This window comes from Syngnathus floridae, chromosome 14 (genome assembly GCF_059516105.1).
Source record: "Syngnathus floridae isolate MCC-2025c chromosome 14, RoL_Sflo_1.0, whole genome shotgun sequence".
In the NCBI taxonomy this organism is placed as follows: domain Eukaryota; kingdom Metazoa; phylum Chordata; class Actinopteri; order Syngnathiformes; family Syngnathidae; genus Syngnathus; species Syngnathus floridae.
The window spans coordinates 3,550,541-3,578,123 of NC_142426.1; the positions used below are offsets into that span (position 1 = coordinate 3,550,541).

The window sequence follows — 27,583 nt, forward strand, 5'->3', positions numbered from 1 at the left end:
CTGTTAAGTCATTTATACATTCAGAATAGAAATAAAATGTGTTTGTCTATATGCTCAGTCATCCAGGCAACCCTTGGTGGTTGAATTTGTGTGTTGATTTATTTATTCTTTACAAACTTTCAAATAGAGTATTGCCAACTACTAATGATATGCTTCTTTTTGTTTTTTCAAGAATGTGAAAATGCACAAGAAAAAAAAACTTTTAGTGTCTATTTTTTTGTGAAACTGTGCAGTTGTCGCAACCACAGTCTAATCAAGTTGATGAGCCATAAAAACATTTTATTGCAGTGAATGTTGTGAATTGTTATTTTCAAGGGCGCTAATTTAACTACAGATATCAAATATCAATTATACATATATATATATATAACTAATTATGTATTTAAGCGCCCGACATGCTATATTTGGTATTTGGTAAATGAATCATCTTGTAAAAATATATATACTGTATAACAATGCATATTGTGTCTTTGTGCCTCAATTACTGGCACGTTAAGGGAGGAAATAATCTTCTATTAAAACAGCAGCACAGTTCACATTGAGCTTTCCTTTCAAATGGCTGGTTCCCGTTGTATTGTCGGTCGTATATCTTCGGATTAAAAAAAGATTAACGACATGATTAGCAACTAAGGAGGTTGCATTGACGAATGAATTAGATGATACACATCCTCGAGGTCTTCGCTCATCAATACAGACCAAGATGGGCCGTGTAGGTGTGTCTTTTGCACCACAAAAAGTGCTTTTTAGTCTTTCCAAGTGAAACTCAATTTTTGCAACAGTCCTCTGTTCTTCATCTTTGTCTCCCACAAACTTGACTGTTCCACACGCAGTCCACGATGATGCTACGAAACCGGAGTTGATACTGGAGGAAATAAGGCAAGAGGTAACGTTTAGATTTTTAAAGTAACCCTCTCAGCCGTGTCGATAAAGACGATACTGACCACTGGCGATCCGTTCACAGATGACGCCCAAGCGCTCGGTGCAGTAGAAATCATTCCAGTTGCCGTTTAGGATGAGACCGGCACAGTCCTCACCGTGTGCGTGACCATGCGTCCAGTTATCAGGCTGGCCCGGATTCCATTTCCTTTGAGAGACAGCGCATGGACAACATGGTTTAGTTTTGTTTTTTTTCCCTCAAAATGAGGAGGACATCAATGAAGACTCACTTGAAAACCGGTATGTTTCCATCCACCCACTTCCACACATTTTCTTCTTCCCTGTCAGTCAGACCCAGCCAGAAGAAGCCCTTGCCTGTGACCATGTTCTTCACAAACACCTGAGGAGGAGCACGTTGTTTACAAAATGTTTCATTTTATTCCTCCCAAGTAATAACTCCTACCTGTTCCTCATTGTTGTTAATAATGACCAAATGTGCTGCCTTGTTGGAACAAAAAGTGCTGGCTTCATCGTAGTTGAACTTTAGAGTGGCAGCAGAGACGAAATAGCAGCTGTCTCCAAACCGCCTAAACTCTGCTGGACAACCTAAAAGCAAATCATTACGGTTGATCAACTACTTGACAATGAACTTTCTCAGTATATGTAGTGTTCAGGTATGCTAACGTGAGACCAACCAGGATCTGAAGTGGGGGCAAGCTGTGGCATTTGAGCCTGCTCTGTTGCCGCGCTTGGTAGTTTAGCAGTTGGTACAGGAGCTGCAGTGGGCTTCGGCAACTTCACAACAGTCGGAAGCACTGGTGCAGGTAATCCTGGAGGACCAGGAGGACCGATGGGTCCAACAGGCCCACGTGGCCCCTCTAAGCCAGCAGGTCCCGCAGCACCCCTGAGACCCTGTGGTCCTTGCGGCCCTTGCAAACCCGGTAGTCCATCTCTGCCTGGAAGACCTTGAGATCCAGGGTCGCCTTTGTCCCCGGGGGTTCCAGGTCGACCCCCGGGTCCTCTTGATCCTTTAGCCCCAGGAAGGCCTCGCGAGCCAGGTGGACCCTTTGGACCTATTGCACCTTGTGGGCCAAGAGCACCTTTCTCTCCTTTCACTCCTACCATACCTGGTACCCCCTTGTCACCCTTATCACCTTTCTGGCCTGACTGGCCTACTGGGCCCTGGGGCCCTTTGTCTCCCTTGGGGCCCCTTGGACCCGGTGGACCTGAAAAAAACAATTATAAGCAATGTGTTCAGTTGTATGGCTACCGCTGAAGATGCCTCTTTTTCCCGATTTCACCCTTGCAGGACCCCGTCTTACCCTGGAGGATGGTGAAGTTGGTGATGAGTTGTGAGTGCTTGCTATCCACCAGTTTCATCTCTTCCATCACCAAAGACAAGCCGTTGACTTCTTTGTCCAGTCGAGCCACCAGCTCATCCTGCTGGGCGCGCAGGTTTCTGCTCTCGTCCTTGGCCTCACCGACGCTGTTGTTCAAGTCCACAAGGACGTCAGAGTGGCGCATCACCGTCTCGGCGCACGACCTCAGGCTGTTGAGATCCGTGCTGATGGTGCCGAGGAGCTGCGCGGCGAAGCTCACGTTGCCCGTCACGCGATCGATGTTGCTCTCGTGCTTGTCAAGGCGCGCTTCCATCACATCAAACTTGGACGAGGTGGCGTTATCGTGGTCTCTCTGGTGGTCCATGAGTTCCCGCAAGTTCTGATCATGTCCTTCGGTGAGGATGGAGGTGTTCTGGATCTGGCTCGCTAGCGTGCTAAGCTGAGCCCCCAAATCATCCAAGGCTTCGCCGTTGGACCGCGTCGACGCCGAGTTGTTTGCTGCCATAATCTGAAGATTCTGGACTTTCTCTTTGAGCCAGACTGTGTCTGCACGGGTTTGTCTGGCTGTCTGCTGTAGCGTCTGATAGTCATTCTTGAGATTTTGCACCGCCTGCCCCGCGTCCTCCACCGTCTTCTGCAGCGAGCTTAGCGCATTGCGCTGCTGGGCTTGCGTGATGTTCAGTGCGCTGATACTGACCTGAGACTGACCCTGCTCTTTGAACTGACCCTGGATCTCAGACTGGAGTCTGGCCGTGTCAGTCTGCAGGTCACCGATCACGCCGCCGTAGGACGTCAAAGTCTGGTTGACGCTGCGCAGCGAGGCGGCGTTGCCTTTTAGCAAACTCTGCAAGGAGACTTGGCTGTCCTGCGTGTTGTCGCCCATCAGCTGAAGTTCACTCAGCACGTCCCTGTTCTGGGTGGACCTGATGTCGATATCGTTCAGCTGGCTCTGCAGGGCCTTGAGATCCGATTTAAATGTCTTTATGTCACTGGTGGCGTTGACCGACTTCTCACCCGTCTGATAGTCTGAAGGGGAAACGTAAAAAGGTGAAAATAAAATGGAGCCTCTCCAAAGTTGCGTAACATTGCGCAAGACTTCAGCCAACCTCGCAAGACCTCGGGTCAGCCAGCATCAACAATTTAACTTTTTTCTTGGGATTTGTTTGTGAGCAGACAAGGATTGTACCATATGTTCCATGGATAAATGTCATTTTCTTGCCTCTCTCTGGATTTTTGTAATTCCAACAAGTACGTGATGGCCAAACTCACCCAGTTTCTTCAAGTCGGTCTCCACAGCGTTGATTTTACCGCCATATTTCTGCATTCCTTCGGCGACGTTGTCCATTCTCTGGACCACTGACAGAAATGAAAAGAAGCGTAGGCTGCGTTGTGAATTGACTTCAGATGTTCACAAAAGCAGACGCCAACCCAAAATTGCATTTAGAAGCTGTTCAACCCTAGAAGGCACCAAAGTACATGCTGGGGTGGCCTTCTTTGAGGAAATACGGCACGTGGATGAGCAAAAAGACAACACAGAAGCCATAAAAAATTCTCACAAACCATCCCCGACACCCACGAGTGCTTCACCAGACAACAAATTACCACGGAGCCATAAACTCTGGTCAGGCCTCGTTAAACCAATCAAGTCGCTGCAGGCTCATCTGGTCGATATTATGGAGCCAAAGCATTACAAGCTCACACACACATAGCAATCGGCACTTAGGCAGTATCGTTACACCTTAATCTTTATTTTGCTTCTCTATAATCTGCCAGTTGGCCCAAAGTGCATCTCGCCTCTCTGTTAGGCTTCGTAACCCAATGAGGACAAGTGCTATAAAAAAAAAAAATGGATGTATAACGATCACCGCAGTCACCGTCACCGACCTTTGTAACCGAGGATGGCCACGGCGATCGTGAGCAGGGCGCAGAGCACATAGAGCAGTGCAATGGCGGCGCGCAGAGCCCAGTCATTTTTACACTTTGTGCACTCGGCACCTTCCTGGATTCCTACAAGAGATGGAGAGTCGAGTTAAAAACACAAAACAAAACGAAAAGTCAAGTCACAAAAAGTACTTTTGTCCAAATCGCTGGTCCAACAGAGCAGCTAACTGAAATTCCATCCTTCCCACTCAGTGAGTGGGCTCGGACAACCAGGTTGGGGGGTGGGGGGGGGTGCAGGCATTCTGGGCCCTTCCATCTGTCCAAACATCCCTTCTAAGGGGGCCCAGCTGCAGAGGTAACACGGGGAAGTCGTTTACGTAGAACCTCCTTGAGGGGGCACGACATCAGAGCCCCTCAAGTGCTTTGTTGTCTTCACTTAAAGCACGACATGAACATACCACGTAAACAAGATGAGTGCCTGCAACTTTTTTGGAGGGGAGGGGGGGTCGGTGTGTTTGGACCAGACTGTACCGTTCGAACAAAGATATACAAACATATCTTAAGAACCGGAGGCGTCTATGAACCACATACAAGACATTAGGTCAAGACCTTTTGCTTTTGTTTTTAGTCAGTCATTCAACTTTGACGCCATGTTGTACCCACATGCCATGAAAAAAAAAAATCAAATGATAATTTAGCATCTGTGAGACTTACATTTGGTAGTCAGTCTAGGGCAAACCCTGGGAGAAGGCCCGAATGACCTTAATTCCCCTCGCCACACCTTTTTTTTATTTGGTGGTCATATTACGCGTCTCCTCCAGGGGAGCAAGGAAGCACATAATACGGACTTGTGATTTTGCGTAGCTGAGTTGGACTAGTGCTGATATGGATCTTTGTGGTTCTGATCCAAACAATATGACTCTGACTCGCATGTGGATTACTGACAAAATGTGGAGTATCCACATGAGGCTCATTTGAAACACAATGACCTCATTCAGTCACGGCAAGCAAGCAAGTAAGCAAGCAAGGAGACAAGTTTGCGCCTTCTGTGTTTGCAAGTCAACTGAGGAAAGTAAACTAGTCAGAACAGCTCTCAAACACAATAAACACGTTCACTCCTGTTCACTGCATTTCTACAAGCGCGTCATCGATTGTTTGTGGCTTTTTTCAAAAAACACAAAACAAAAACAAGCGGCAGGCTAACAAGTGCAAAAGCTCCACGGATGGATGCAATTATCTTTCCGCCTTGTCCAAATAGACGTCGCACAACTTTCCAAAGTTGTCTGCGGATTGCGCAACCTTGCTTGAAGTTGTTTTTTCCCCCCACATGATGTGAAATGACGAGTTACCGGGAAGCGAAACGATAACTGGAAGACTCCCACGTGAAAGTTATGCTACGATGAGCAGCAGGCGCTGATTGTCAAGTGCTTTTTGAAAAACATATTCAAACATTGTATTGGTGTGAGAATATACTACAACTACCATAAACATGTCGAAGAAAAAGAACACAAATATTTAAATGAAATGCTAAGATTGAAACACCTGTGGTTCATGATTTAATGCTTCAATTCACTCCTCCTGGAGTGCTCATGACCACCAGGTAGCAGTAGAATACAGCCATGCAGACAAGTGAAGGAGACTTCATGGACTACTACTGTCTACTTGTGTTGCTCCACCAGTTGTGTTCCAATATGCACCGTTTAAAGATTTCTGAAGCGCTAACTGTTAGCATGTCAAATTCCTCTTCTATGTTAGCCTTAAGATGGTGGTCCATTCTTGTTGATTGGGTGTTTTAAATACACAAGGTGTGACATGTTTTGTAAAGCAGGTTTTAAATATTTTATCACAACCAAATGTGGAATTGCCCCTCAAATCATGGTGTGGACTTTTATTTTCGAGTGGTCACACGTTCCGGGTGGTCCACGGTGTAAGGGTGCTAAATCAGCATTGGCCTGTGTGTTCACTCTCACGTCAACGCACTCCTGTTACAAGCATACAAATACGAGCGGCGCTAAGCTTCCCAAACCGAGGATAAACGAAAAGATGTTTCTTTTTTCCTCATGCATGTTTCTTTCTTCAAGTCCCAAAATACTTGAGAGGTGACTCAGTGGAGCTGACTCAGGAGATTTCTCACGAGGTGAGCCAGTCCCTGTACAACACAATAATCTCATCAAGAGTATTAAAAAAAAAAAAAATGTCGACACTCCTGCCACCCTCGAGCAGCCACTCGTCTTTCTATTTTGCATTTTGTTACATTTGAAAAGGCCGTTATAGATGTTGGCATCTGTGGAAGCCAATGTCTTTTTGCTGTGATGTCACTTCAAATCAAATTGACAAATTGAGTTAGACACCTCCAGTTCTTGTGTTTTTCTTGTGATCCAGCCCAGAAAGCAGCTGAAAATAAATTAAAAAGACATTATATGAAAACCTACACCCTACCAGATGTTGATTTGACTACCACTCTGTTCCCACAACATTTCACGTCTCAAAAAGCATCTTAGCAATGTGACTCTACGCTCTTTTCTTACTGCAAGATTGCAATTTTCCCCAAAATTGGCTCCAGCGACTCTAAATTGGTAAGCTTTATTTTTTTTCCAAATGCGGGCAAGATCTTAAAATTGCATGAGGACTTTCCAGGACTGACACTGTAGGGGTCCTCTCTGGTAGTGACCTACTGCTGACTTCCAGCGCTTTTCCCTGACCCATTTTAAATGATCCTCAGGAACAATTCCCAGTGGCTCCGGCCAGTCGCCTCGTCTGCCTTTTGAGTCACTCAATCCCGGATTGACCTGATAACTGTCACTTCCTTAGTCATCTGACACCAGCTGACTCTTTTCTTGTTTAATTGAAACCATCAGGAAGTGATATTTCATTTGGACGACAAAATAAAATAACTTGAGATAAAAGTGACTCCTTATAACACAGTTTTTGGTTGTTTTGTTGGCTGGAACGGATTAATGTCCTTTTCATTCATTTCAGTACAAAAACCTGATTTGAGATACGCATGTAATCACAGAATGAATTAAATTTGTAAGGCCGCACTGTACAAACTCAACATGTGCATGTAGGAGGGAGGGGGGGGGTCATAAGTAACAGACTGAAAGCATTCTTTTCTGCTAATAAAGTCGCCGTAAATTAGAACCACTCACTGTGGCGCTCTCAAAAATAAGTTGGGCAAGGAATGTGACTCCTCGGCTGGAAACCTGACAAAAGCAGCCCCTCCACCGTGTCCCTTGACACCCCTACACCGTGCCCTGCCTCACGTACATCCGGAAATGAAGAACCTATATATAAAATATAATATAAACAGACCCTCTGAAGGTTGAGTTACATTTTTCCAAGCCGGTGGCACATTGCTGACACAGCAAAGCCTCGACACGGACCCGAACGAAAGCCACAACACCCACTTGGAACCAACCCCCGCTCCTCCTCTCAGTGTATATACATTTGCACTGAATCAACTTCTAATGCAGGAAGTGGCTCAGCAAGTTCTCAGGTTTTGGACGTAATTTCACCGCGGTAAAGAACCTCTTGTGAAAACTCCCTTTGTTCTCTTTCGCACACACCAAAGAAAAAGCAACAAGAATTCTGCACACATGGGCAAGAATCCCTGGCGAAACACTTAAGACTCATATAACATGGAATTTGATTTTTTTTTTCAACCATTAAAAAAAAAGATATATATATATATATACATACGTATATATTTTCTTACTTTCAACAAACTTCTCGTAATATCAGAATAAATCTTAATTCTACAAGTTGAATACATTTGAAAATATTTGAGGTATTCCTTGCCTGAAATTGACTGTCAAACTAAACATAAAACAAAGTGAATCACGACTCAGCAAGATAAATCCTTTTGATAATAGCTCAAGTTACGGTCCAGTAAGACCTGATATGCAATCCAATGAGGCAGAAAGTCCAAATTCCCGAAAACACGCAAAGAATCTACAAAGGCATGCTGTTAAACAACAAGTCTCGTAATAATCCAGCAGACTAAATTGGGACCAGACGTAGCTATAAATAGCTGCGTGCGTGGATTATGACTAAACCAGACGCAGGTGACAGAAGCCATAACATGAACAAGGCAGCAACTGTATGCTTTCGAAATAAAACCAAGCCAATTACAGTAAATGTCGAAGAAACCGTTTCAGCAACCCCAAATTAGACATTTTTTCCCGACCAATTGAATGCTGCTCCTTCATGCGTGCATGCTTTTGACCACCTGGGGGCAGTAAAATACAAACAAATATACATTGTTAGTCAAATCCTATTAGTCATTCCACGCAGAAGAAGACCATATAACTCTGCGCTGTTATACTGTTTGTCTACACATTGTTGCGGCACCATTTTTGTTCAGTCCATTAATTAAATGGGATAAGAGTTCAGAGCAAAAAATTAAAAATAATTCATCCATAATAAGTCCCCTTTAAAGAAGAAAAGAGAAAAACGTGTTTGAAACAACTGTACTTCTTGTTCATGGTGGTTTGGAAGCAATCCGACCCAAATGGCAGCAGTGCTCAGTGTGGTTTTGTACTGATGCATTTTGTTATGCTTGGGTTTTCCACTAAGAGAAAACCATTGAAAAGTACTAGGGTCCAACTGGAAGAGCTGCTGGTGTTGCACCTGCATGTGATTGATGCTTTTGTTTTAGCTGCAACAAGACCATAAAACATCAGCATCGCCTGTTGCGTTGCATTCTGGGAACTATTCGTGCTGCCTGCCTTACATAGCAAAGCTTTTGATTAAATAGGTTGTTTTTGGCTTCAAGGTTTTTCCCCTCAAAGTGCTCTTGGGCGTGACCAGGTTGAAATGTCAGGAGCACACAGGATGCTGTGTGTTGTCATAAGAACTATAATACAAAATACAGCTGCTGCAAAAATAAGATTTCTGTCCAGACAAGCGAAATCTTTGAAGTGTAGTATCGTGAGCGTCGCACAATACTCACCGAACCTCTTGTAGCCAAAAGACTGCACCTCCTCCTCTTCCCCAAAGTCGTCTGAAGGGGAAAACATGAGAAATAAATGTGATGTTTGGAGAAAAATCTACAGTTGCACAGCTGTGGTGCATTCATTGACTTCTCCGAGACGCTTTTCTGGCACTCTGTGTTACTTTCTGTTTTTCAGGCCCAGTTTAACTATGTGTTGGTGTCAAACAGATCCAAAATTATTTTGCAACTTCTGGTAATATTACATGTCAAAGTTTACTGCCAAGTGAAAGAAATATGCGGGTGGAATAATAAAGTAATTCATCGTGGTTTTTGCTTTTTTTTTTCCATGGCCTTGGAAATAAATCGTTAGCCTGATAGCATTGCTGCCCAAGTCATATATAAAAGTTACACTTGTTGCTAGGCAGAACTCGCGGGGCACAATCATAACTGCCCCTCCACCAACCAAGAACCCAAATTTGGATTTTATTGGTTTACATTAAGCCAATTATGCCATTTTAAGTGTCACTTAATATTAGTATGATATAACATAATGGCAAGCATGTCTCACTTTGTCTTTTGTGTTACACACATACTACGTGCGGTGCACTAAGTGAAAGCAGATGTAAGACGCGACTTGTTGCCCACGCATTCCACAGGTCGCACGGTGTGGCCAAACAAAAGTGGCACCTCAAATGCACCTCACACACACACTACAGTATTTATCTATCTATTCAATAAACGATCTTACCTTTCATTGTACCTCTTTCTTGTGTCTCATCGACTCACTGCATTGCTTTGGCTCTCTTGGTACAGGAATTACTCCATCACATGCACAGTTCCATCTGTCACGATCAACTTGATGCTGCAAAAGTGCAGGACAAGTTAAAGGAAAAGGCTGCTTTTTTTTCCCCCAAACACAAAAAAAAAGAAGTTAAAAAGTTGTTTTTTGTAAAGTGTGCAAGGGACGGAAGGCTTAGCAAGAAAAGTGAGGAGAGTAGGAGAGCTGCGACAAGAGAGGAAGTGCTGGAAAAGCCTGCGAGGCTGTTTGGAGAAAGAAACCACGTGTTCTCACATCTGGCTGCACGTCTTGCGTGAGCACCCACCCCCCTTGTGGGTGTGTGTGCGTGTGTGTGTGTTTGTGTCGCAAAAACAAGAAAAGTTAGTTTCACTTGTAATCATGTTCAAGTAAAATTAGTCAAATGTTGGACTTTTACACACTAGTTAAGAAATGCAAAAATGTTAATAAAATCTGGCAATATAAGAATGAAGAAAAAATAAATGAAATATTAAAATAAAAGAATGAAGATAAAATGTATGTTTTAAGGAATTTTAATTCATTTTAATGGGAAAAGATGATTTGAGAGATGATTGATTTGAGTTATGGTCACAGAACAAATCCAACCTGTATCTCAAAGTACCAACGTATTCGCGTCATCTGCAAAGAGAATCCTTTTGGTAAATAGTATACACATTCAAAAGTGGCTCCAGCATGGAGCCCTGTGGGACACCACAAACAAGGCCAATTAACCAGTACCTAGCAACCCGGTGGATTCCATATTTTTACAGTTAATTGGATAGACACCTTAATTGGTACAAAATATCTTACAAGTTAAAAACCAAAGTGGCCAATCACTTTTTGATTTTTTATTGTGCATGCTCATCAAGATCAACACAGATTGGCTGTTATCGGTATGACAAGAAATGATTCCCTGAGCTCTTTATAAATTTTTACATGCGTGCCCTCCAGCAATAACATGAGCACAAGACTCCTGCAGTCACAGTGATAGGAACCAGGTGCCACAGACACCGATGTGGTTCTGATTAGCATGCCACTTGGTTTTGCGGGTCACGACGTGCAAAAAGGGCACATTCTTGAGCCCATAGAGAAGAACCCCCATCACCACAATCCAGATGCAAAAGAGCCCAACAGATTGTTTACATCCTGTCATCAGCTTTGAGAACCAACAAGTGTCATGTCGAGAAACCATGACATGGACAAAAGTATTGGGACACACCTATCAATCTAGACTGGATCTCGTTCAGATTTAAATTTCAATTGGCGGTTTTGACGAAGGCCCGTGAGTATTCTGGGATGAGTTTGGTGTGAAAGAACCCACTCCACGACACACTCCTTTAACATATCATAGTTTCTGAACGTTTCATTTTTTTGTGTGCAAAAGCGTTGTAAACAAAGCAGTGCTTGGCTGTAGGATTAACGAGCATGGACGGCAAAAGCAAAGACGCTAATAGGATCACGTATCACGCTCCGAGTGGAAAGGGTACAAATAGACCTGGCAAGCTCCAAAGCAGCCACACAAAGCGTTTTGGTTTTCTTAACTCTGTCAGTGGATCTTCAGGCCGGTAAGTCATCTTTCCATCAACTTGTTAGTCATCTTTGCTCATATCAATTGGAATGTGTACCACTGCTTCTTAACAAAATAAAGTTTACACTAAATTAACCGATTGCATATGGAATATAAATACTAAAATTGTCTACAGACAATTTCAATGAATACAAATAGGGATAAATGTACAATATTTGTAATGTAAGTGTTTCTAAATAAGGTATTAATCTTATGAATCAATGTAACTGTAGTTAAACTAAAAATAATTCAAATGGGGATAATGGAAAAATACATCTAATCTTGCATTATCTCAACTTGCATAAAATCAAATCCAAATAAAAACGTATTCATTGTAAAACTGACCTGCCAAAAATCATTCTATTTTAATAAGAAAATATAATTCATAAAATTATTTTCTTAAAATAATGATTGAATATGACTAACATACTAAAATCTATGCTCACATTACATCCAATTAATACAAAATCACAAATATATATTTGTTTTTACCTGTTGATGGGTCTCTCTTTTTTTTTAATCCTCATACTGGAGCGCCCTCAAGTGTTAGAATTTGGCCACAAGCGCAAATCCTATTATCTCTGAACGATATTGGCGTGAGTCTATGTGTGTGTCTTTTCAGACCACAAAATGAAGGTTGTGCTCAGTCTGGTTATGCTGGCGTCATTGGGGCTGCTTGTCAGCAATGCCTCCGAGGATGGAAGCGCCTCAGGAGACACTTTAGCAGGTGATGTTTCAAAACCCATTCAAGTTATGTGCCGCACATCAGACGCTAAGTTAGCAGATGTGACAAAACTTTGATGCAGCTCTGCTTACCATTTGGCATTCATCTGATTGTTTTGGCATCAGTGCTTTGGCGTGATCATTTTGCCAGCTGGTGCTTGAAAGTGGCCTTGGATCTTCACCCACCTAAGATGATAAAAAAAAAAAAAAAAGCATTTGCCGGAACAAAGGGGGCACTGCTCCACTTACCCCCAAATGCAGGTTGATGAAGGTTCTATTTTGTCTTGTCAGAATTGTCCAAAGCTGGCGAGAAGGTGGTGGGCGAGGAGGTGAAGCGCGCCTTGTACGGCGTGGGGCAAATGAGGGAGGTGATGTGGAGGAACGAGCGCAAGCACGAGCACCTGATGAAGTCTCTGAATCGCAGCGGTGACAAGAAAAAGGTAGATACACACTTATTGTACCTTCTGTCATAAAAAAGAACTCATTTAGATAATAAACAAGAATGTATTTAACATATGTGGACTAGCCCTGGAATTGTGGTGAGCCTAGTTTGAAAACTACAAACCAAAACGTTGCTTCTTTCTTCCACCAGGGCGCAGCGCAACTGGCTCAGGATGTGACAGAGAAGCTGCAGGAGGCCGAGGAGCAGTGCAAGGCCTCCTTGCAGTCCCATTGGGACGAGTGCAGACCGTGTTTGGAGGACGCGTGTAAAACATTCTTCACCAAAACCTGCCGCAGAGGCTTCGGAACATTCCAGACCAAAGTAGGTGTTCAGAATCGGTCACTGCTCATTGGGACGTGTAGTCAAGATACATTGTTAGAGAGCAATAGTATTCTCACTCCACAACCTTGTCTTCATCTCCACTGCCAGGTTGAGAACTTCTTCCGTCTGGTGTCGAGACGTTTCAGCAGCTTCAGCGAACCGGCCGTGGAAGCAGACGACGTCCTGGTGAACCAGGACCCGGAAAGCCCCGACGCCGAAGTGGTTCGCATCCAAGACGCCTTCACCCGCCTGAGCCGCAAGGTGGGATCGTTGGTGAACAGCAGCGCCGCGCTGGCCTCCAGGATGAGCGACGGGCTGGACCGGGCGGTCCGCAGGGCTCTCTTAAGCGGGCCCCCGGTGGCGGGTGCCACGGATGCCCCCGACGACCCAGCCCGCGACTCGGGCTTCCTGCAGGGCGTGGGCCTGGACGAGGTGCTGGACTCCTTCTTTGACTTTGGACGCAGCGTGGTGGAGGAGTTTGGAGCGGTGGTGACGCAGGCATTTGACGGCCTCCGCGGGGCGCAAGAAGAGCAAAACAAGAGAGGTCAGAACCAGAGATGGCATATAGAGAAAAAGCGTCACAATTTTAGATTACCTGCTTCCAATTTGCCAAAGTCCACATCCATCCTTGTGTTGGATTGCAGAGAGAACATTCCCACGCTTCCAGCGGAACAAGAACTTGTGCAGAGACCTGCGTAAGCAGTCGTCAGAGTGCTGGCAACTGCAGAACCAGTGTGAGGCCTGCCAGGGAACTTTGCTGGCAGGTAAAGCGCCAACTAACCACTCACCCATCCAGCTCCACATCTAATGGCTGCCAAAGACGTCTGCTCTCGTCCATCCTTGCAGAATGTCCCAGCGTGAGGGAGCTGCATGTGGAGCTTGAACAGGTTTCACAGCTGCTCGGCGTGTCCAGGGAGCAATACGACGAGGTCCTGTCTATTGTGCGGCGCCACGCTGACGAGACGCTGGGTTGGCTGGGCGACATGGCCGCCGAGTTTGGCTGGGTGGCAAGGGCGGACACTCAAAACATCTTTCGCATCACCAGGGTGAGATGAATCACCATGTTGGCAAATTCATGAATGTTATTAGTGTAGCTCATGACGTGAAGCGTGTGCAGTACCTCTAGTGTTCCGTTTTGCTCTGCAGGTGGCGCCAAAGAGCCACGACAAGAACCTGTCAGTAAGGGAGACCCAAGTGGAGGTGAACGTCCTCAACTCTCCCTCTTTCATCTTCTCCGTGCCCGGGAAGCTGAACCCGCAGGACCCGGGCTTCATCCAGTACGTGGCCCAGGAGGCCCTGGACAAGTACAAGAAGATGTTCAGGTGTGACATTTTAGAAAACAAATAGTAATATTTGAAGTTGTGCAGTATTTACATTTGTGTTGATGCTTCACAGGTACCACGAGGATGAGTAAAGGGCCAATCACAGCGCTCCATCGAGTTGCAGAATCTAAACAGCGTACCTGTTGGCAGACAGTTAAAGGACAATATGCCATTTCCATTATATCCAACTGTTACATTTTAATATTTGCAGTAGAAACTTCAGCACAGAAAAGTGAAATTCAACTTTTCAAGTAAAACTTTTATTTTTTTTATGTACAAAAAGTTCTATTAGTTACCTTTTTTTCCTCTCTCCATCTCTAATTCAAGTCCTACCTTTAGGAGCAATCACATATCAGGTTTTCCACAGCCAAACATACAAAGACATTCAATTCAAAACAATAAGAAAAAGTTCACATCTTTGTCTGAACCGCTTACTTTCGTACGCAACTTTCCCATCATGCACCACTGGTCTGGCAGTTATAGGTTAGCTACAAGACAATAAAAGTTGGGTGGGGGCAACATTGTTAACGGTGAAGTTAGCATGAACAAAATCATGAGCACAATGGAATTTTAAGTCTGGTGTGTAAGTGATTGACAAATATAAATTGAAGCCACAGAAAATGTCTACCTCAACGTAAGAAAAACTTGAACATTTAAAGCAAAATGTTACTGTTTTTCTTATTTGGGCAGAGATGAAATAACACTGATAAAAAAAAAAGACAAATATTGAATATCTGACGGACAAAAATGTGAACTCGGTGGTCAGAGGACATGTCTTACATATTAGAAATGTTACTTTTTTTTACATTTGGTCATAATTAAAAATCACTTAATGAAAGTACATAAAAAAATTACTGAAATGTTGAGAAATTCACAGAAAATAAAATAATTGAAAAAACTTTTCTTTGTGCTGGTATTAAATTATAAACATAAAAAATAGAAATGTTGATTATTTGACAGAAATCAAACAAAAACAACTGTCAATATGGTCTCTCTATTTCTTTTTGCTCTTGGTCATGATTAAAATAAACGTGAGCAAGACAAAACAGCACGAGTGTAATGGAAAAAAAAATCTTTTATCCACCCTAAAATATTTTTTTCCTGCACATACTGCACATTCTTGCATCAAGCCCATTTGTACCATTCAGAATAAAGGTTTTTAAAGATTCCCAACTTGTCATTCACAACAAACTACTGCGCACAGAACAGATTCCGACACCCCAACATCAAAGAACTGTTTCTGCAAAATACAATTTGAAAAAAAAAAAAGAGGAAAAATGTGTAAAAGAGTCATTGCGTAAAAAAAACAAAAGGTTAAAAGTCATCATTGCATCTTGCAAGTATAGCCCTCAATGTGAAATGAGGACTAACTACTCTGGTATTGATCACAGTGTCGTGGCCAGTCTGTTTTGTACCGAGGCGAGGTCTTGCGAGTCTACAGGTTGTCCCCCGGCTGGTACTGGGGCTCTGTGGCCGTGAAGTAGTCCTCCAGGAAGGACTGGATGTACTCGAAGGTGGGCCGCTCGTCTGGCTCCTTCTTCCAGCAGTGGCGCATCATTTCGTGCAGCGAGTCGGGGCAGCCCTGGGGACAAGGCATGCGGTAGCCGCGCTCCACCTGCTCCAGCACCTCTCGGTTCACCATCCCTGCAGAACGCATCACGACGTGAAAAAGTAAAACCTCTTGAACCATGTGTAAACATTTAAGAGCAATTGAAGAACAAAAAACGGAGTGATGTCAGCGTTTACTATCAAAGAGTGTTTGTTCAGCCAATTCCACATTTATTTGTTACTCACATTTTAAAGTTGGACGTACTTGAAACATCAGCTTATGTGGATCAGTTAACAAAAATGCTGACGTGTCAGCGTTGTGGATATAAAACACATTTCTAGCATCAAAGAGTTTCAAGTGGGCTACTTTACAACCATTTAACGTTGTATATTACACGTTGGGAGAATGTCTAGCAAGGGGGTGTTATTGAGAGGTTAAGAGCCAGAGCACATGACTCTTTAGGAGGGGGTGGGGGCGGGTCCTCATTATCTCACACACCAGGGAAGCCGAAAGGAGACAATAGAATGGCGGCGGTGTTAAAATGTGAATCAACAGCTATTTGATATCCTGACACTACAGCATATTCCTATATAAATAAAACAAATCATAGGTTTTCATGCAGCTGTGTCAACACAACTATAGAAGGGAAGAGAAGTCCCTCCACATGAAGTTGAATTAATTACATTGAAGGGGTTTGCGCTGCGGCTCCGGGAAGGCCACGGGAGCCAGATGGCGGTCAGGTTGGCCATATGGCCACTCTGTGATCACTGCAAGCTCAGGCCTCATTTTCAACGTCACAGCCATCAGAGAGCCACACGGGAATTGTTGATATTAATTGTGATGTAAGATTTGAAGTGATCATTTTACTCTGGATGGGGAAAATAAGTGCTGTAAAGCACTATAAAATTAACAGACTATAATTCGACACTTATTCGTGATTTCTCTGTTAATTTTTTTTGTCAAATTATTTCACTGTGATGTAGTTTGGCATTATTTTTGTTTAAAAAAAAAAAGTCTATTCAAATTGCTTTCATCTAAATATGCATGTATACACTATCTATATATATTTAAAAAAAAACAAAAAAAACCCCGCCACTTTCTCTCTGTTTGTGCGGGGGGTGAAACCGGGTCAAGCCTAACCTGGATAGGGCACTCGACCTTTGGTGACCAGTTCAGTCAGTAGTATACCAAAGGACCACACGTCTGACTTGATAGTAAAGCGGCCGTAAAGAGCCGCTTCCGGCGCCGTCCACTTGATGGGGAATTTGGCGCCTGGGACGACAAGGAAGACAGAAACTGGGAAGGTGGTCCTAAACGTTTCCAGCTCTGAGCAGTTGGCAAGACAAACGTACCTTGCCTGGCCGTGTACTCGTTGTCCTCGATGAGACGAGCCAAACCGAAGTCGGCGATCTTGCACACCAGGTTGTCAGCCACCAAAATGTTGGCGGCGCGCAGGTCCCTGTGGATGTAGTTCATCCGCTCGATGAAGGCCATGCCGTCCGCAATCTACGCACAAAATGATTGTTGTTAAAATATTACAGATAAAAGTTTAAAGATGCCAACGGCTCATATTATTTCCAATGCGAGAAATGATTTCAAAATCTGATCGGCATTACGTTCCACATTTGAGGATTGCTTGTACCACGTGCTCATCATGTTCATGCAGGCTTTTTCATTTCAAAACATCTTTTGTCAGCCAAATCCCTCAGAGGAGACGCCTCCCTCCCTCTTCATTTTCATTTTCCACCTGGCCAAGCGAGCGAGGGAGGGATGAGCGCGGCGAGGAAAAGTGAAAGCAGATCATAGCACGCGACGGCGGCATCGTGGGAGTTAAGTGGCTCTCTGATGAGGAGTGCTTAAGCTCCGCAGGCAGCTAAGTGTCGGAGGCGCACGGAGCGGTGGCGAGATGTCAAGCTGGATATCAAATAAATATGACAACCTGCACAGAGAGCCGTGCACGCCACTTGAGTCACCCTGACTTGCTTTGTTTTCACAGTTCTAGCAAGCAGTCTTTGCAATCTACCTGTGCGGCCATGTCCACCAGCTGGGGCAACTTCAGGTGTTTGCCATCTCCCTCCTTCAAGAAGTCCAGCAGGCTCCCTGGAAGAGATCATGTCAAATGATAATGTCATACAATTAACGTCTGGTTACTTCTATGTTATTACTGTTATAATAGATTGGAAATGACAATTACATTTCAATTAACTGTCTAGCCCTAGCATAATGCTAAGGCTAAGCTAACACAATCAGTTCAGTCTGTCACTGACCTTTGCCCATGAACTCAGTGACGATGTAAATGGGCTCTTCGGACACCACGGCATAGAGCGGCACCAGCTTGTCGTGCCGCAGCTTCTTCATGATCTGGGCCTCCTGCAGGAAGGCCTCTGGTGACATGGTGCCTGGTTTCAGGGTCTTGATAGCCACCTTGGTGGTGCCGTTCCACGTGCCTGAGTGAAAATGTTGGTCTTGTAAAAACACGGCTTGAACTGACGCAATCTAGCAAACATGCAGATAAGACTGTGCCGAAATCTATAAATCATATCTGCTGACAAAGTTGGTCACCAAAAATAATCTGGCACTTCCTGGTCAAAAGCCACTTACTCACGCCCTGCTTACATACAATGAGTCGGGTCTGGAGAGCCAGCGCTTCCGTCATGAGTGCTGACCCTCCATGAATGAATCACACGCACAAGGACAAAGTAGGGCAACGATAACGAGGGGAATGAAGGTTACACAGTGATTAACATACGCCGAATTAAAAGGGAATAATCTGCAGGGAGGGGGGAACAAAACGAGAAGTCGGCGGTGGAATTCCTGGGATTGCACACTTGCAGGTCGAGGCTTGCTGCGGGCCTAATGAGGGAGTGAGCGAGGAGGATGCACGCTGGCTAAGTGAAGCGTAGTCGAAGGGCGGCCTGCTATTAGCGTACGCGCGTGTGCCTTCTAGCGTGAACGTTGTCAGCGCTTTCCCCAGATAAATCGGCGAGCTCTTTGCTGAGCTCCATAACTCAAAGGGTTTATCAATCAACCGATGGGAGGTCTATAAGCATTCCTCCCCGTTAAATAAACATGAGCTATAAAATGGATGGTTAAGTCCCCGCTGTAAACGCCCTTCGTCAAATTTACGATGAGGCATCGAGTCGTCTTACCCGTCCAGACTTCTCCGAAGCAGCCCTGGCCTAGCTTGACTTCCAGTCGCAGGGAGTCTCGGGGGATCTCCCATGCGTCCTTGGCCAGTCCCTGAGTCTGCGGCTTGACCGTGGGGCACACGGTCGTCAGCTTGTAGCACAAACCGTCGGCATGCTCTGGACAGGAGCGGACATGGAAGATGGGAAGCTCAGTTAGTGAGAGATGTAGTATGCGAGGAGCTGTGATGTTGATTGCAAATCAATATTGCCATTGGCACTGTTGATGATGACTGTTTTTTTTTTTTCCCCATAGAAAAGGACGCAAGTAGCTCGCTAACTCCAAATGCTGCATTATTAGCGGTTCACTAAGCGGTTGCTTTTCTTCCCACCATCAACGAACATGATGGGAATGAAATGACGGTGCAAAATCATTGCGTTAGAATACAGAATACTTTAGAGAATAGAGTAGAATAGCGCAATATAAACGAAGCCGAGGTTAAAACGATTTTGTAGTCACACAGGGTTTAAACTCTAGTGGGGCTTTCAAGCGTCACAGGAGGGAAGAAAAGAAATCCTGCGAAAAGAAAGATTTAATACAAAGTATATCCCAGCGGCCGATCTGCAGCTGAATAATTCATTGGCTCGACGAAGGCCGCATTGATGTCGGAATAAAGCAAGAGAGATAATGTTAAGAGACTGCTGCTTGTAAAGATACAGTCGTAAACAAAAGTCGGCAGATGACTCATGCTGTACCTGTGTAGTGCATCACCAGCTTCTGCAGCGTATCGAATTGAGCCCGAGTGGTGATGTAATAGCCGCCGCTGTCGAGCTTCCGGATTTTGTAGTGTTTCACATTGTCGCCTTTGACTTCATCCCAGTCACGGATCGATAGAGAGTAGGCACCTTCGCGACAAGTGTTAGAATTCACAAAACGTTCAAGTTTGACTCAGCAACAAAACAAAATCTTACCTTTGGTTGTTTCACTCTCTCGTGCCAAGAAAGTACCTCGCTGGTTGCCCGGAAGTAATAAAAGCCGCTCGGCGTCTTTGCGGCCCATTTTGCCAAAATACCATCTGTGGAGAAAAACAATGGTCACGCTAGTTATTTTGTAAAAGCTGTATCGTGACACATTAATGACATCATCACATCGGGAGAAAATAAATATTCTTCCGATATTTTTGAGGACAAGAGTTGGTAGTATATTTATAAATCCAAAATTTGTGAGCAGCCATGGAATGGTCACCAACGTGTAATCACAGCACAGGGCACTATTGTTGAGCCTCTGCGTGCGTACGTGATGGGCTGTCACAGCGTAACCGCGCAAAAGAATTTCTCAGACCGAGCGAGCGGGCGGGTGGAGTTGAAAATGGCAGGGAGGATGAGACGGAAAGGAGTCCTCACTCTTCGGCTTGTATGGAGTCGGCAGGGGCCACGTAGTTGCTGGGGATGTAACCCTTCTGTCCCGTGTTGATGGAACGAGCCTCCCACCAGTCGCCTTCCCTACAAGGAATTGAATGCAATCAAGCACGGCTGGAAATAAGAACAATTTCCAATCCATCACTCAGTTGTATTGAACATGGTGAAAGTGACAAGAACAGATGGAGCCCAATAACTCAGACAGATTTCGGCCATAATAGGAGACCAAAGCTAAAAAAATAAAAAATAAAAAAAAACAGATTAAACAGGCAGCATGTCCAGATTACTAAAAAAAAAAAAAAAAAAAAAAAAAAAAAAGTGACTCACGTGTTGTTGATAATTTGGAAGCGATCGCCTTTTTTGAACGACAAATCGTCTGACGTTCTGGCTTCGTAGTCGTACAGCGCCACGAAGAATGTGACGCCGCCTGAAGACAAGATGGAGAGCAAGGGACGAGTGTGATTATCAGCATTGTTAGTTTTCATTAAAGGGGAAGTCAAGCCCAAAAAAATTCTCGACAATAATATGCTCGAAGAACTAGCACCACTTTAAACACCGTATTCTGAATAATATTGCGCTTGTGGATTATGAATTAAGATGCAAAAGCGACCTCGGGGCAACCATTTGCCATTCGCTGTCGATCGATAATGATATCACAGTGCCAAAGTCACGTGACCCAGAAACCAGGTGAGCCGTGATGGTTCGTTACCACGTCAAATCACATGACCTTTGCGATTGTTGTAATAATATAACCAGAGTGTCAGACAAACGATAATGTGAAGCGACAACGCCACTCAGATATATCTTCGAGAGGAAATTGAGCGGGCAGGATTAGATGGGCGGCAGTCTCTCAGCTCACATTATCTTCCTTGAGAGCCAGCGAGCAGTGTGTGTGTGTTTATTGTTCACACTGCCGGAAGATCCTATCAAAGTTAAACGACAAAGACTATAAAAAGCAACGTTGCATGGACAGAGAGTTTTCTTTGGGGGCCGCATCGCTTCCCATGTCATGTATTTATTTTTGCATCTGCGTTGGGCGGTTATGACCCTGGTCGGTCGGCTATTTATACGCAGCGGATGCCTTTTAACTCGCTCCGCGCTGGAGTGAAATTTCCAATTTCCATTCTTGCGTAAACCAACCTGTGACGACACCTGGGAAGGGACTGCTCACAGCCGCCGACGTGAAGGACGTCGAGGCGCCGCCGAAGGGCGTCATAGCGGATGACGCGCCGCCAAATGGGGTGAGTGCGGAGGCGTGGCTGTTGTAGCTGTTGTTGAGCGTCTTTGCTGCCGGCGACTGGCCCATCAGCGAGGGCTCGGGACCGTAGTGGCCCAAGTGGGCGTTGACCGGAGCATTGTTGGCATTATCTGGCCGGTACTTCAGCTCCGGGCCTTTGTCCTCTTTGCTCCGGACGCAACCCATAGTCAAGCCTGAAGGGCACACGAGAGAAGGAATTCACTTGGAATGTCTGCAGAAGAATTAAAATATTTGACAATATTCAATCATGAAAAGAGTTCAGCCCACGTCAATAAAAATATATTTTACAACATTCAATTATGATAAAGGAAAGCCCACCCACGTCAATCTACTGTAGCCAGTAGAAAATGTCATACAAAGCAGAGTGAGGTCCATATAGTGTAAAAAAAAAAAAAAAAAGCGGGTCGCCGCAGGCCACCAACAACCTCCCGTGACATCCCAAACAAAAAGCTGCGCAGCCACCCGAGCAGGAAAGAAGATCCTTACAGCCTGTGGCCGTTTCACCGACACAGATTTAAAGACAAGCAGAAAAATAAAAGCACGGCACCCCCCCTTCCTCATTGATATCGGAGACCCTGGCATTTGTCTTATCTGAACTTCAAGGATTCCCAGCAAATGAGGTAATCTTCCCACGAGTATTAAAGAGTCAAGTGTGGCATAGTGCGGACAGCCTCCTCTTCAAAAAAATCTACTTCATCATGGCTTGAGCTTGAAGATAATGAGATTGGTCGCAATGTTGCAGCCGGCTGAACGACCCATGAAAACATGCTTCCACATTTGTTGCTGACTGTCCCAATGATGGAATCAGTCTTGGGATTTCAGACTAGATGAAATCTGGACCCTCGGGAACGCAAGATTGGAAGCCACAGAAGTAGCAAAGAAGTTTGCCGACACATTCCAGATGTCAAGAAGCAGCTGATTAAATACGCTGTTGGCAAACCTCAAAATGCCTGTTCTTTTTTTGTTTTGTTTTGCAAATTCCAAACAAAATAACTTCTTTTAGTCACATCTACCCAACTGTGAGGCAGGAGGTTCCATTTCAATTACCGTAATTTCCGGACTATAAATCGCGTTTTTTTTCATAGTTTGGGTGGGGGGGGGCGACTTATACTCAGGAGCGACTTATATGTTTTTTTTCACAAATTTTTACTTGATCATTAAGACATCACTTACTTACAAGTATAGTTGACCATTTCCCATGTTATTTTTAGTATAGTTGATCACTTCACATGCTTTTATATCTTTATCTTGAACATATTCAAAACATAAAAAATAGAGAAAACATCAAATAAAACAATTAACACTTTAAAGCACCATATCCAAATCCACTGTCTGCTGTATGCACACTTGCTCCATTTTTGCTCCTCTTATATTTATTATTATTATTTATTATTATTTGTTTATTTATCATTTATTCAACACTCTTATTTATTCATTGTTTGTGCCTTCTTGGGTTTTTTTGTGTTGCTTGTATGCATATGTGTACTATCTCACCGAGGGATAGTGGGAACGTAATTTCTTTGCGTGTCTTAGTATATGAAAAAAAAAAAAAAAAAAAAAAAAAAAAAAAAAATCGACGATAAAGCAGACTTTGACTTTGATAAAACAATCAAACAAAACAAAAAACTACATCAGAAAAAAATCATATTTTCAGACGAAACTGCGCTCTAAATTTCACCGTTGGCCGTGACTCAATAACTGGGTGGGCTTAAGAAAAATGGCACCAAAAAGAAACTCATATTTTGCAGGTTACAAACTTCAAGTTGTAAAATATGCAGCTGAAAACAGTAATCGAGCAGCAGAAAGAAAGTTTGGAGAACCGTGATGTACCAATGGATTACTATTTCAAGTGACGTCAGTGGCACGGCGCGGCGGTTGTTTACATAAAGGACAAACGTACCCATGTAAGGACTACCGGCATCATTAGCGGTGATCATTTCTAAGTGACACGGAGGACAAAGAGTTTGAAGGAATTAAGGATTTGGAGTGACATAGAAGGTTTGAAAAACTAATATAGCTTTTACGCACGCCCAGTCCAACTCTACTGAGTCGGGGGCCAGCGCTCGGCCGAGTGGCTGTCCGCGAACGGTGCGTGGGGCTCGGACATGGCCATTACGCACGCCCGGTCCTATGCCATGGAGCTCTTGTGTCTGGAAGTCCACGCCGCCACACGCTTGGAAGTTTGTTTTGTTTAATAAAGAGCCGTTTACCAAACCCACATCTATCCTTGTACTTTGTTAACGCTACAATATAGTTATATACTAGATCTGTGGAATAAAGACGAGGCTGACGTCAGGGCGCACGGGCGGCGATGTTGACAAAGGACGAGGAATTTGATCGATGGATTTAATGGATTTAAAGTGCACGGATGGTTTGATAATATTATTGGCTTATATTATAGTTATTTGAAATATAGTTTATCTATCGTTATATGAGCCTGTGGAATATTTTGAAGTGCAAGCGCCCTCATCCGCGCGCACCCATTATTGACAAAGAATGATCGATGGATTTAATGAATTGGAGTGACACCGATGGTTTTATGAACATGTTATTCATGTAATAGTTGTCCTTAATCACTCTATATGTTACGTCAGGCCCGTTCTCAGCTCTTTGTTTGTGTTTGTCACGTTAGCATACCTATCGTTTAGCCTGTTGTTGCTATTTAATGAATTGGAGTGACACCGATGGTTTTATAAACATGTTATTCATGTAATAGTTGTCCTTAATCACTCTATATGTTACGTCAGGCCCGTTCTCAGCTCTTTGTTTGTGTTTGTCACGTTAGCATACCTATCGTTTAGTCTGTTGTTGCTATCGTTTAGCCTGTTGTTGCTTGTTCATGACTGTTTTTGGTGTGGGATTTTGTCGAATAAATTGCCCCCAAAATGCGACTTGTACTCCGGAGCGACTTATATATGTTTTTTTTTCACTTTTTGGGGCATTTTATGGCCGGTGCGACTTATACTCCGGAGCGACTTATAGTCCGGAAAATACGGTAGTTATTTACGTAGTCATACGTGTTTGCTAAATATATTTAGGTGGTTAAAAAAAAGAAAATCCCAAAGCAAAGTGGGTCAATTATATGTGGATTTTTCACTAAAGAAAGAAAGGAGGGGGAAAAAAAAACCAATGGGTGCTTCTGCGGACAGAATATAGAGTCTTGCACATCTGTTTGACATATTTAGGTTTCCTTCTTCAAACAGACTATCTGCTGGCTCAAGGCAGTTAAATATAAGACCACTTTGATCAAATTTGAGACTTTATAAATCCGAGCAAAGTACAACTCCGCGAGATGGACTTGAGGAACAGTGAAGTAACCATGACCACGCATAGGTAAGCATATAAGCATGCGTTCCAAACAAATGTCGCTTGTCCGAGGTCACGTGACTGGATGTTCGGCAGATTGACCGCAATGCTGTGTCAGATTAGAGACACGCTGCCGCTTCCTGAGGCGAGGTTTGGATTTAGCGGCCACGGGAAAACATGAGATCAGCGTGTTTCCATTCTAAGTCACCAAGCGAGCACATTTTGGAGGACTTAAAAGTTCTTAGTGACAAGGGTGTATGTAAGAAACGGTAGTTTGTGTAATTTCTTCAGGATTTACAGTCTAGCGTATACTTTGTGACAGCCCTACCATCTCGCATAGCAAGAACGTGTTGTTGCTCGACGACTCATTTCATCTGCAGCCTTAACACTTTGCTCTTACAACCGATCAGATAAGATGCCAGTCGACCTTTGAACAATGCAATTCACATTGCTTGTGCGGTTTAGCCAATGCTTAAATGGATCATAAGGCTAAAATAGTTAGCAGTTAGTAGTATTGTCTACTTTCTCTACTAAATTTAAACCGAATGGCCTTAAAACTAAGGACTGTGATTTTTGGACCCACACCCCCCTGAGTAAAATGAGACGAGGTCAGCAGTCATCCTTCATTAGAGGATAAACCAGCGCTGTCTGAAATTGAAGATGACATCCTCGAGGGGATGACACGAGCGGGACGACAAGAAGAGCTTCACTGAAGCGACCTGGCACGCGCTCTGAGGCGTCTTCTCTTTGCCTGCCTATCACGCAGGAAGTTGCTGCCACTGGTGGTGGTTGCTTTAAGGGTTGGGGGGGGGGAGCAAGCTGAGGGGACTTCCTTTCACATCACCGAGGCCACCTGCAGAGGCATCTTCACGCCGTAAATGAAGCAAAGCACCCCCTTGTTGCCCCTTTGGGATGGAGCAGCCTTCTGAAGGGCTACTTAACCTATTTAGCCATTTTCTGTTTGTCCACAATTACCTGAGTCAGCTCTCGAGCAGCATGGAACATAGCGAGGTTTGAGGTGACCTAGTAACGTGTGTTTGATTTTAATCGTCTGTTTTAATGGTGCAGTTAAGCTATATAAAATAAACTGCTTGGGGGGGTGTCAGTCATTCATTTTTGGAGTTAATCATTTTGTGAATTTAATCACATGGAAGGTAAGCATAGCTCTTTCCGATATGCGTCATTTCAGAAGTGCATTGAACTAAATGGATAGATCAGAATTGGGCACTTTGACCTGCAGTGTAAATCCAGTTTTTTTTAGTTCCATTGAACCACAACACTGTAATGTTTGTTTGATCTGGATCCTTCACGCCTCCTGTTGAAAGTACATGACACTGGCCGGGTCAGTGGCACCTGCTAGTCCTGTGGATTGCAGTGTGTACAACATGGCAGTCTAGCCAAGTGGGACTGTACAGTACACACACAGAGGGATTAACATGGAGGAAGATTAACGTGGGACTGGAGTGTCCAAACACAGAAGAGTGGGCGATACAGTCCAGTAAACATACTTTGCATGCAATGAAACGACTGTACGTAATGGGTTAAGTTTATTATGAGAGGGCAGGGAAAAGCCTTGCAACAGTTGAAGGAAGGCCTTCAGTAAACTTTTGGTAGTGTCATTTCAAACATCACTTTTGGAAGTTTAGTAACTACACTGGAACAGTTTCAAATATTACTTCGTCCTAATCAGGTTTGGAGGATGAAAGGAGGACAAAAGAAGAACCAGTACTAGTGTGAAGCCACAAACACACAATCCCCAACTTTTGTGTGTGTCGACTGTCGAGTAACACAAAAAAACTATCAGGCCTCGCTCGCCCCACACTCCCAAAGATTTCGCTCCCCCAGGGCTTGTATCTTACCTCTTTCCAAGCGACCGAAGCAGCGTCGTACTCCAGCTACATGCGTCTTGTTGTTCTTCTTTTTGTTATTTTCACGCTTCAAATGAGAGGAGACGTACAATTAAATCTGAGTTGTACATCCCATGCTGAGTACTAACTCCTCCGCCAGAAGCTCCAAGTCGTTTGTAAGGACCCCTCGGGTAGCCCTTCTAAAAGGGACGGGAAAAACGTCACTTACGGTCGATTACTTTACGAAAAAGGCGAGAAAAGCCGGTGATTATGTCTTTTAAAATGACCGAGGTTCAATGAGTTGTCCCAGCACGACAATAGCCCGGCTAGTAGCCACCAGGGCCAGAGAGGGAATCACGAGGCGTTCGGGTACTCACTTTCAAACTCGTACATTCGGGTGTTGAGATTCAGGTCATCCTCAATCTAAAACAAAAATGACCGCACACGTCGTCAAAGACACACTGTCCTGCTACTTACTTTACTTTATCGTACATAAAATAACGTTTTACACCATAAAAAACATCATCTTACATTTTGTAAATGCAGTCCCCCACTCAGCACTGATAAACTTGAATGTCTCATGATCGACTCTCCCTTGCGCCAAATATGGCCGACGTGTGGACGCTAAAGTACTTAATTTTAAGTAGAAATACGATAAATACAAGCATCCCGATGTGTATCAAAATGAAATAATTTAAAAATTTACTTCACTTACAATGTGAACACAGAGCTGCCCCTTTTTCTTTTTAGGCGGGTGGTGTCTTGCCCGAACACTCAATTTCCAAGCATCTGGCGTCCTCTAGGGGTTTTGAAAGCGTGGGTCTTGTGCAAAAATATAGTATGTACGTACTGCGCTAACCTAAAATGCAAAAAAACTA

At 44.1% G+C, this 27,583-nt stretch overlaps 3 protein-coding genes across 7 annotated transcripts; 1 reads left to right on the forward strand and 2 right to left on the reverse strand.

Annotated features, from left to right (window-relative positions):
* Window positions 1–73: 73 nt before the first annotated feature.
* Window positions 74–14,632, reverse strand: colec12 (collectin sub-family member 12). 5 transcript variants are annotated; one of them, XM_088396692.1, is made up of 20 exons: window positions 14,498–14,632; window positions 14,254–14,341; window positions 14,000–14,175; window positions 13,668–13,879; window positions 13,475–13,570; window positions 12,965–13,389; window positions 12,682–12,857; window positions 12,366–12,529; window positions 12,210–12,302; window positions 10,433–10,465; window positions 9,779–9,892; window positions 9,049–9,099; window positions 4,101–4,223; window positions 3,486–3,572; window positions 2,199–3,242; window positions 1,572–2,102; window positions 1,340–1,482; window positions 1,167–1,276; window positions 942–1,084; window positions 74–862 (listed from the first exon to the last, which is right to left on the reverse strand). In XM_088396692.1, the coding sequence occupies exons 11-20, from the start codon at window positions 9,783–9,785 to the stop codon at window positions 843–845; spliced, it is 2,259 nt and encodes a 752-aa protein (XP_088252818.1). In that variant the 5' UTR covers window positions 9,786–9,892; window positions 10,433–10,465; window positions 12,210–12,302; window positions 12,366–12,529; window positions 12,682–12,857; window positions 12,965–13,389; window positions 13,475–13,570; window positions 13,668–13,879; window positions 14,000–14,175; window positions 14,254–14,341; window positions 14,498–14,632; the 3' UTR covers window positions 74–842. The 5 variants fall into 5 exon arrangements, with proteins under 5 accessions (XP_088252818.1, XP_088252814.1, XP_088252815.1 ...); XM_088396688.1 differs by lacking the exon at window positions 10,433–10,465; XM_088396689.1 differs by lacking the exons at window positions 10,433–10,465; window positions 14,498–14,632 and having other exon boundaries at window positions 14,254–14,343.
* clul1 (clusterin-like 1 (retinal)) lies at window positions 11,289–15,369 on the forward strand. Its single transcript, XM_088396725.1, has 9 exons — window positions 11,289–11,391; window positions 12,016–12,120; window positions 12,408–12,556; window positions 12,709–12,879; window positions 12,988–13,423; window positions 13,524–13,643; window positions 13,726–13,925; window positions 14,026–14,201; window positions 14,275–15,369. The coding sequence occupies exons 2-9, from the start codon at window positions 12,024–12,026 to the stop codon at window positions 14,291–14,293; spliced, it is 1,368 nt and encodes a 455-aa protein (XP_088252851.1). The 5' UTR covers window positions 11,289–11,391; window positions 12,016–12,023; the 3' UTR covers window positions 14,294–15,369.
* Window positions 14,440–27,063, reverse strand: yes1 (YES proto-oncogene 1, Src family tyrosine kinase). Its single transcript, XM_088396704.1, has 12 exons — window positions 26,718–27,063; window positions 21,435–21,725; window positions 20,622–20,721; window positions 20,280–20,378; window positions 19,848–19,951; window positions 19,632–19,781; window positions 18,900–19,055; window positions 18,018–18,197; window positions 17,774–17,850; window positions 17,103–17,256; window positions 16,891–17,022; window positions 14,440–15,845 (listed from the first exon to the last, which is right to left on the reverse strand). Exons 2-12 carry the CDS (start codon window positions 21,715–21,717, stop codon window positions 15,637–15,639), a joined length of 1,644 nt encoding a protein of 547 aa, XP_088252830.1. The 5' UTR covers window positions 21,718–21,725; window positions 26,718–27,063; the 3' UTR covers window positions 14,440–15,636.
* Between the last annotated feature and the right edge of the window lie 520 nt (window positions 27,064–27,583).

What these genes read in the sequence shown, in the direction of transcription:
- colec12 (XM_088396687.1), bottom strand. Translation starts at nt 9,115, where the DNA reads ATGTTTTCCCCTTCAGACGACTTTGGGGAAGAGGAGGAGGTGCAGTCT. An exon ending in GACCGACTTGAAGAAACTGG is followed by an intron (nt 3,243 to 3,485) that starts GTGAGTTTGGCC and finishes TTTCCCCTTCAG; the next exon opens with ACTATCAGACGGGTGAGAAG. An exon ending in TTAACAACAATGAGGAACAG is followed by an intron (nt 1,277 to 1,339) that starts GTAGGAGTTATT and finishes GCTCCTCCTCAG; the next exon opens with GTGTTTGTGAAGAACATGGT.
- clul1 (XM_088396725.1), top strand. Translation starts at nt 12,024, where the DNA reads ATGAAGGTTGTGCTCAGTCTGGTTATGCTGGCGTCATTGGGGCTGCTT. An exon ending in TCGGAACATTCCAGACCAAA is followed by an intron (nt 12,880 to 12,987) that starts GTAGGTGTTCAG and finishes CTCCACTGCCAG; the next exon opens with GTTGAGAACTTCTTCCGTCT. An exon ending in ACATCTTTCGCATCACCAGG is followed by an intron (nt 13,926 to 14,025) that starts GTGAGATGAATC and finishes TTTGCTCTGCAG; the next exon opens with GTGGCGCCAAAGAGCCACGA.
- yes1 (XM_088396704.1), bottom strand. Translation starts at nt 21,717, where the DNA reads ATGGGTTGCGTCCGGAGCAAAGAGGACAAAGGCCCGGAGCTGAAGTAC. An exon ending in CTTCGGAGAAGTCTGGACGG is followed by an intron (nt 18,198 to 18,899) that starts GTAAGACGACTC and finishes ATTTTCACTCAG; the next exon opens with GCACGTGGAACGGCACCACC. An exon ending in TGGTGGACATGGCCGCACAG is followed by an intron (nt 17,257 to 17,773) that starts GTAGATTGCAAA and finishes TTTTGTGCGTAG; the next exon opens with ATTGCGGACGGCATGGCCTT.